Genomic DNA, 9,451 nt, shown 5'->3' with positions numbered 1-9,451 from the left:
CCTACTCGGAGAAATGGAGACTTGCATTTATCCTCGGTAATTAGAGATGATTGTATGAGTATTTGTCGTTCTCTATTAAAGAATGGTTATTCTAACTTTTCTCTTGAAATTTTAGAATATTGTAAATCAGAATATCTTATTAAGAGAGAGAAGGATTATATAGATTTATTATTACCAAAATACAATATCATAAAGGACCCAACAATTCCTCCATTTTTAAACCGTACACATTCTGAAGAGTCTCGAAAAAAAATGTCGGATGCTAAACAAGGAGAAAATCATCCTAGATATGGTAAGTCAAAAGCCGAAGGAGCTGGAAAGTCTTCTCAAAAAATAAAAGTAATAGATACTATAAATAATACTACTGTTTATTATAATTCAATGAGTGAAACAGCTAAAGCCTTAAATATTAGTAGTCACAAAATAATTTCTCAATATATTAGCTATAAACAACAAACTCCTTACAAAAATCGCTATATTTTCATAAAAATAGATTAATGAAAGGTAGGGAGCTGTAATTCACTGATTCATAAATAGCAAGAAAACCCCAAATTACAATGTCAACTAGGATTATCAGGTTCTATGCATCGTGTGGAAACCAATTCCTTTGTTAAAGTCAAGCTTGTTATGGATTATCTAAGTGTCTATAAATTAAAAACTAAAAAGAAAACATCTTATGATAAATGAGTTTCAGCTTATGGATTAGTGTGTAATAAAGCACACTTAACAGAGGAAGGACTTTCTGAGATTCGAAAAATTAAGAAGGAAATTAACCTTCTTAATAGTATTACAGGTAAAACAGGGGATAAGCTTGCTTAAAAGATAAAGATATAGTCCACTAGGTTTTATAAACAAATATCTAAAATAATTAATTGTTTAACTCAATTTCCAATAAAAACCAAAAAAACATTTGGCTTAAGGTATGGGAAGAGCAAATACAAAGAATTATTAATCGATGTTTGTATAATAACTTAAGCATCACATGTTTTCAGTAGGTTTAGATGAATTGCTTTTTTTATTCTTTATATCAAAAAATAATCATATGACAAAATGATGTCCAAAAATGGGGCTATTAAGGGTAGCTACTTTTACTTCTGAAGGAACAACTGAAAATATTAATTACATTAAGCAAATTTTATTTAGTTCTATTTTAGGTGATGGAAAACTAGAACTACCTCCTCGAGGTATTAACGCTAGGTTTGGTTTTACGCAAGCTGAAGCTCAAAAAGACTACTTTATTTCTGTGTGTAATTCTTTATCTACAATAAGCTCTGCTAAATACAGGGAGTACGCTTATCTAGATAAAAGGACAGGTAAAACTTATAAATCACTGAATTTTTGGACTAAATCTTCACCTATGTTAACAGAATTTTATAATATTTTCTATTCTAACAAAGTAAAAATAGTACCTAGTGATTTATCCTTATTAACCCCACTCGCACTTGCTCATTTCATAGCTCAAAAGGGGGTCAAAAGGAATAATTCCTTATATCTTTGTACAGATGGTTTTAATTATGCTGATGTTAAACGTCTAACTCAATATTTAATTGATAGATATAATATAAGATGTACAGTTCATAAAAAAGCTAGAGGTAATTTTCGTATTTATATTTTAGCTAAGTCTGTACAAACAGTTGAAAATATTATTTCGCCCTACAAGTTAAAAACAATTTCTGAATGTAAACTTGATAATAATTTATCGCTTAAACTTTCTTTATTATTTAATACTAAACGTATTGAAGTTAAATTGTTAAACAGTAGTCTTAGTCAACGTAAATTTTATAGTACTAAAAATAATCCTAATTCTTTTGATTCAGTTTTAAAATATGATAATGCAGATCTTTTAAAAATAGAAATTGTAAAAGAAAACAAGGGAAAATCTGGGGTATATCTTTTTAAAAATAAAATTAACGGTAACTATTACATAGGAAGTAGTGTTGATTTAGGAAGAAGATTTAAGAATTATTTTAGTTTTAATTATATTACGAATCCTAAGATTAATATGCTTATTAATAAAGCTTTAATTAAGTATGGTTATTCAAATTTTAGCCTAGAGATTCTAGAATATTGTAAACCAAGTTTAGCAATATCTAGAGAACAATATTATATAGATCTATTAAAACCTAAATATAATATATATAAAGTTGCAGGTTCTAGTTTGGGTTATAAACATAGCGAAGAAAGTCGTTTAAGAATGGGAGGTATAAGATCGCCTAAACATTTAGACAAAATTTTAAGTAATTTGAAAAAAATCAATAGCGAAGGGTTTTCTCCTGAAGTTAGGGATAGAATTACTAAAGGGTCAGTAGACTTTAACATTAAAACTAAAGGAAAAAAAGTTATATTTACTAACATAGAAACAGAAGAAGTTTTAACTTTTGTTTCTATGAGGGATGCTGCTTTAAAAATGAATATAAGTAGAAATACAATTAATAAACATATTTTAAGCAAAAAGCCTTGAGGTAAATATATAATCTCTTTTTTAATTTAGTAGTATATTAGATTATTTTTCATAATTTATATTAAGAATCATCATGTAGGATGGATCTCGTGGAACTTCTCGAGGTTTATACATATGCACCGACAGTTTTACACTTCAAGATGTTCAACGTCTTTCAAGATATTTAATTAATACATATAATATTAGATGTTCAGTACATAAAGCCGGCAATAATCATCGAATTTATATATTAGCTAAATCTGTCCCAATTGTAAGAGATCTTGTATTAGTCTACATGCATGAGTCAATGTTATATAAATTAGGTATCTAGCAAAACATTGGCGTCGCTCATATTGGTAACATTATGAATTATTATTTTTCTATATGCAAGAAACTATTTAAAAACTAGTATACGATGCATTTTTTTAAGGAGTAGGCTCCGCCTTAAGAAGCATGCACGTAAAAATTACTAATATTATAGAACTTGCAGGTAACGTAAAGGAACCGCAGAGAGTACAAGAGAAATCCCTTAAGTTTATTTACTTATTATTATAAAATAATCTATGGGGGTTAAGACATAGTCCGTAGTGATAGTTATTATTATAAATTTTCATTAGGTCGATACTAGAGCATATTTCACTGCTGCAACATTGATCATTGCCGTAAAGTTGGGTGCGGCATGTCCTTCCGGGGATGTGAAAAACTCACTATATGCTGGAAACTCCTAGATTTATATAAATTATAAATGGCTTTCTTCGCATGTTTTGCACCGCCCCTCTAAGAGTGGCGCGCACAGTGCGTTGCATCGCTCTTAATGCTGGGGTTAATTTTCAGATTACTCAGTAAAAACTTAAGAGATTGGGTAATCAGCAGGAAACCAAAAATACAAAATATTTCTTTAAAGTCTATTTGTATTGAGTAGGATCCTCAGAGACTACACGTGAGTGGACTTTAACTAGTCTATGATATAGTTCACAACTACCATTATAAGTTAGACCTATTATTTTTTTTAGCCGAGTACGTAGTTTCTCTACTGGGATCATTACCGACCCTGTAAGTTCGCATAATAATGCCCTTGATGGATTTAAGATTGATCCTAATTGGGTTACTGGTTTTTGTGACCGTTCCGCTTGTTTCAGTATCAATGTAGCACTTCGAGCTACAGGTCGCTGGGATATTTCTGCGGAATTTAGAATCCTAGCTAATGTCCGTCATAAAAAGGTTCTTCAATTAATAAAAGGTTATTTTGGAGTAGGTACTATTTTTCATAGTGGTAAAAATGTTGGATATCGAGTAGGTTCTGTTAAGGATCTTATATCTGTAATAATTCCACATTTTATAAAATATCCTCTCTTGAGTACTAAAGCCTGTACATTTAGTTTATGACATGAGGCTATTAATATTATGCATTCTGGTTCACATAAAACACATGCTGGTTTTTTAAATATTTTAGCTATCTATGCTGGCATTAACAGGGGTGCTTCAAAAGCGGTTAAGACTCATTTTCCTGATTTAAAACCTGCATTATTGCCTACTTACTCATTAACTATTTTACCAGAGGAATTATCTCCATGATGAATTTCAGGTTACTTTACTATATATTGTAACTTTGGAGTTGATATGAATCCTCATGGTCTTAAAAATTCTTATTATGATCGGGTTGTTCCTAGTTTTAATTTTTCACGAAGCATAATTGAACTACCTATTATAACTCTGCTAGCTTCATATTTTGAAGTAACGTATAATCTGCGTTCCGACGGCCTACGTGCCGATGTTAATATTTATGGATTTAAACGTGCTATTGAGATTGTTTACTTATTTGATTCTTACCCTCTGCTATCTTGTAAACAAGATGAATTTAAGGTTTGAGGCAAGATTGTTCATGATATAGAGAGCTTACAATATAGAAGCTCAAATTTATCTCTTAGTCGTTATATGAAACATTTTCTAGATTTAGGTCTTGAATTGGATACAATTCGAAAACGTAATAATTCGTAGATTTGGCCTACAGGTATTAAAATATTTAGTTGGTTGTCGAAGTTCTTTAGTAAGACTTATATGACCAAAGTTAATATAAATAAATCTTCAACTAAAGCTTTAGTGCCTTATGGTACTAACCTAGGATCAACTTTAGGTTCACCTAGATTTACAAAATTAGAAAGAATGGCAATTAAAATACCTAAAAATTTATTGTCTGTATTTGTAGGAATTATTATTTCAGATGCTAATCTAAGTAAATCTAATAAAGGTGATGCTAGATTACAATTTAAACAAACTATTAAACATATTGACTATTTCTACTTTGTTTTTTTTAAATTAAGTCATTATTGTTCTAAAGGTCCTTATACTACTAGAACAAATGTACATAAAAAAGAACACATAGGGTTAGGTTTTACAACAAGAAGTTTACCTTGTATAACTGAATTATATAATATTTTTTATGTTAATAATAAAAAAATAGTACCTAATGTTTTATTTGATTTAATGACATGAGAAGTTTTAGCTCACTGAATCATGGGAGATGGTACTTATAATTCAGGAGTTAGAATTCAAACAGATAGTTTCACTGTTCAAGAAGTAGTTTTTATTATTAATATTTTAATTATCAAATTTAATCTAGATTGTTCATTGCATTATCAAAGAGGTAAGCCAATTTTTTATATAAAAAGTAAATCTATAAAGAAAAATTTACATAATCTTTTACCCTATATGCATGAATCTATGAAATATAAAGTTTTAGGTAAAAAATAGAAGTTTATTTTTATTAATATATGGCAAATTCGAGGGACATCCTATAATAAGAATAGTAATTATTAAGGATTATCGTCGAGCTAAATGATTACGCTAAAGCGTAATTCAATAAATAAAAAGTTTATTGAGTATAATAAAGTAATTTATTATATATAAAAGTGTAGAGGCCAGATGCCATACTATTTCTAAGTAATAAGGGTAATATTATATGAAATATGAAGGAATGGTCCGGGTAACTAGTAATAGACAGTGCCTTAAACAAGCATTTAAATAAAAATAAACTTAGTAGTCACTGTTTTTATGATACATAAAGCCAACTAAATTTGAAATGATTGAAGGCCTTACCCTGAGCTACATGTTATGGTGGTTCATTACAATTTACAACACCTATGCTATTTGCACTAGGATTTATATTTATGTTTACTATTGGAGGGTTAAATCTCCACTTAGCTCTCCCTAAGGCCCTTAAAGGCTACTAAAGGTTACTGTATGCTGGAAACCTCTAATAACTAAGATACTGTAGTTATATAAGTAACAAAGCTTAGTTTTGAGCAATCAGCAGGAAACCAAGTATTGAGTAGGATCCTCAGAGACTATGCGTACCGTCATTAGGTTTTCTAAAACCGTGTCAAAATATAGTCCAAAATTAATAAGAATTAACTTATTAATTTTGTTTTTGTGTGTGATTACACCATTGAATCTTTAGATTCTTTTAATATGTCAACTTCTTGGTTTTTAACTAAAGCAATAGAACAAATAAAACCTGTCAAAGTATACAATAACTTTAAGGGAGATAGACTACAGTTACTAAAAGATCAAAAAGATAAGGTTGGTGTTTATTATTTAGTCAATTTAATAAATGGCCATAGCTATATTGGTAGTTCTATGAATCTTGCAGGGAGAATGCGTAATTATTTAAATAATACTTTTTTAAAACATAAAAAAAATTGTAATATCCCTATTGTAGAAGCATTGTTAAAATATGGACAAGATAACTTTGCTGTTTTAATTATAGAATATGTAGATGTTAAAGAATTAACTATACGAGAAACGTATTTTTTGCGAAAATTATTACCTTATTATAATGTTTTAAAACAAGGTTATTCATCAATAGGTTATAAACATACAGAAGCTACTAAACAAATGCTTTCTGAATTAGCTAAAAATAGGATACATTCTGATCAAACAAAAGCTTTAATATCAAGAGCTTTAACTGGTGAAAATAATCCTTTTTACAATAAAACTCATTCTGTAGAAACTAAATTAAGAATGATCGAAGCTAATTCGGCATATCCTGTTTATATTTATAATTCATATAGAGAACTACTAGTAGTTTTTCCTTCGGTTACAACTTTAGCTAAGTTAATTAATTCTAATCATTCTACAATAGTAAGTTATATAAAAAATAAAGTATTATTTAGAGGTGAATGGTATTTTGCTAATTTACCTTTTAATTTATCTGATACACCATTAATCTCTAATTGAACTTCAATTGAATCGCAGACTTTAGTCTGAGAAATTAAAAATAGTTCACATATTAAAAAGGCAATATTTGTATATAACACAAATAAAGAGTTTATATGTAAACTTGATGGTGTAACGCATGCTGAAAGAGAATTTAGTATTAGCCACGAAATAATAAAAAAATATGCATTATTAAATAAAGCATATGGAGGATATATTTTTAGTTACGAAAGATTGAAAGATTAATTTGTTTTTAGAAAATGGTAGATTTGTTTTTATCTAAACCAGTAAATATGATATCTAAACTAATATTAGTGGTTTAATTATTATTTTTTTGTGAGTGGAGTAATTTTAGCGAACGCGTCACTTGATATTGCATTCCATGATACTTACTACAGCAATAACAAATTTTCATTAATATTTGAATCTTTAAAACAGCCTTTAGCTTATATCATTGGTTTATTAACTTATTATCTTTTATTTATTCATTATTTTTATTTACTATTTTCTGATAATACAAAAGAAAATAACTTTTCAAATACTCTTATTAACATTAATAAGTTTTTAGATGAAAAAAGTGAAACAGATATAAAAAACTATATTGAACAATTCTTTGTTGGATTGCTAGAAGGGGATGGTACAATTACGGTTGATTTTATTAATAACTGTAAGAAACGTGTAAGAATATTCATTGCTCTGAAAAATTTAGAAGATAATAGATTTATGCTAAATCTAATTGTAAAATATATAGGTGGAAGAGTTGCTATTGAACGTAATAATAGATATGTAACATGGTATGCAACTAATAGAACAGATCTTGCTAAAATCTTCGCTATTCTTGCTAAATATTCTTTACTGTCTACTAGAAAACAGTGTCAATTAGATTTTGCTAAAGATTTCATTAATTCTAACCTAGATATATCTGAACTAGAGTTTAAAAAATTAAGAGATGAAAAATATAAAAACCAAAAAACAATGTTAGATCTTAATGATAAAAACTTTGTTATTCCTACATATTTTCCTGCTTGATTATCTGGGTTTATTGAAGCTGAAGGTCATTTTAAGTTAGTAAAAAAAGCTAACAATACTATTAAATCTTCTCAATTTATTATTGGACAAAATTATGAAAAATACCTTTTAAAAGCTATTCTAACCTATTTTAATCGGGAAAATAATAAAATAGGTTTCACATTGAATAAAGAAGGTGTTACTTATTATAAAATACATGTGGGAGGTAAAGATTTTCGTAGTTTATTGGATTCTCATTTTAACTCTTATCCTTTATTAGGAAATAAAAATAGTTTATATATAGAATGATTTAATAAACACTAGCCCCTCGCTCTCTTTTTACATGGGGCGTCTCCCTGATTGTTTTCCTAGTATAGGTAAATACGTTTAAAAGTGGGAAATTAGGGAGTTTACAATGATTTATACTTTTGGCTTTATTATATTTGTTTTTGAATAAAGGTGTCCTGCGGTCACACTTCAAAGATATTTTTATAATATCGGTTTCATTTCATTTGGGCGGAGGCAACGCCCAAAAATTTAAACCTGGGTTTTTCCAGGTATTGGGGCTAACGGTGAAGTTTTTTATACTGATTCTTGAATGGAATTGTAACGACGGGTATAGAAAATAATACCGTGTACGTAGATATGCATTTCTTGTGCATATCTATTATGTAGAGACTAGACGTTGTGTTTAATATTAATTTTTATTAATATTATTAAAGATATAGTCCATTCCCTAATAAGTTATTATTATAAATAGTAATATATTAAAAAGGGGTAAAAATCACCTATTACGTTGTAGCTCATTGGGGGGGGAGAATTATTTTCTAATTTATTAATACCTGTAGCAACACTTCCTGTTGGTGCTGTTGAGTATTCAAATGCCCTAGAATCAGAAGGTATTGTTAGAACTTCTTTAAGAGGACTATATTTGTGAACAAACAAAACGAATGGAAAACAATATATTGGTAGTTCTAAGGATTTATCTTCTAGATTGTCTAATTATTATAGTAACTCATACCTTAACAGTCAATCTAGTCGTGGTAGTGCTATCTCTGCAGCTATTATAAAATATGGATGGTCAGAGTTTAGTCTTCAAATTTTAGTGTTAGGTCCTTCCCAGCTCGTGAGAGTATTTTAATTAGTTCTGATTTTATTCAATTGGAGCAATATTATTTAGATAGATTTAATTTATGTTATAATATAAGACGAATAGCTCTGGGCCCTGCTCCAACTGCAAACCTTGACTATCATAAAGGTAATACTAATCCACAATTTGGTAAACAAGGGCCAGAGGGAGCTGCGTGAGACCATCAGCATTCTCTAGAACAAAAAGCATTATGGTCTTTAACTCGTAGCATTCCTATTTTTATTTATGACGCTTCTACTTTAACCCGGAGGGGTAGGGAAAAAAAACAGGGCAATTTTATAGTTAGAATAATTACTATAAGTAAATATATTCAGTTTTTGGGTTCACCTAGAAGCAGAGTTTTAAGTAAACCTACGGAAATGGGTTTCTTTTTGTTTTCTTTACGCCGGCCTACTCAAAGAGATTGTTATTCTTTACCTCCATTCTGGAATTAGGAAATAAGTAGGAGCAAATATTCATATAATAATTTATTACTAAAGAGTATGTTATCAGTTACGCCATGAGAATTTTTTATTTTAGATCTCGAATAATTTCGATTCGACATATTGTAACATTAAGCGATTGTCTTACTCATAAATCATTTGGTCTCTGGGCAATGATCAAATGAACAAATTGGTTTAATTGACTATAGAATACCT

At 28.9% G+C, this 9,451-nt stretch overlaps 4 protein-coding genes across 4 annotated transcripts in view; all 4 read left to right on the top strand.

Moving 5' to 3' along the window:
• Positions 1–3,168, top strand: part of GSTUM_00002025001 (uncharacterized protein) — a gene marked incomplete at both ends in the record, with an annotated part of 10,109 nt that extends 6,941 nt beyond the window's left edge. The window contains one exon of the mRNA XM_002839330.1: positions 3,058–3,168. Within this exon, the coding sequence (XP_002839376.1) occupies positions 3,058–3,168 (111 nt within the window). The remainder of the gene's footprint in view (positions 1–3,057) is intronic.
• Positions 3,169–5,519: 2,351 nt separating this feature from the next.
• On the top strand, positions 5,520–5,651 carry GSTUM_00002024001 (uncharacterized protein; the record flags this gene model as incomplete). Its single annotated transcript, XM_002839329.1, has 1 exon — positions 5,520–5,651. The coding sequence occupies one exon, from the start codon at positions 5,520–5,522 to the stop codon at positions 5,649–5,651; it is 132 nt and encodes a 43-aa protein (XP_002839375.1).
• Positions 5,652–5,908: 257 nt separating this feature from the next.
• Positions 5,909–6,901, top strand: GSTUM_00002023001 (uncharacterized protein; the record flags this gene model as incomplete). The annotated part of the gene is made up of 2 exons (XM_002839328.1): positions 5,909–6,614; positions 6,708–6,901. The coding sequence occupies 2 exons, from the start codon at positions 5,909–5,911 to the stop codon at positions 6,899–6,901; spliced, it is 900 nt and encodes a 299-aa protein (XP_002839374.1).
• Positions 6,902–6,915: 14 nt separating this feature from the next.
• GSTUM_00002022001 (uncharacterized protein) lies at positions 6,916–7,972 on the top strand (the record flags this gene model as incomplete). Its single annotated transcript, XM_002839327.1, has 3 exons — positions 6,916–6,942; positions 6,971–7,657; positions 7,721–7,972. The coding sequence occupies 3 exons, from the start codon at positions 6,916–6,918 to the stop codon at positions 7,970–7,972; spliced, it is 966 nt and encodes a 321-aa protein (XP_002839373.1).
• Positions 7,973–9,451: the final 1,479 nt, after the last annotated feature.

Source organism: Tuber melanosporum, assembly GCF_000151645.1.
Source record: "Tuber melanosporum whole genome shotgun sequence assembly, scaffold_348, strain Mel28".
NCBI lineage: Eukaryota > Fungi > Ascomycota > Pezizomycetes > Pezizales > Tuberaceae > Tuber > Tuber melanosporum.
The sequence above is the reverse complement of the archived record's forward strand: the minus strand, read 5'-3'. Positions and strand labels throughout refer to the sequence as shown.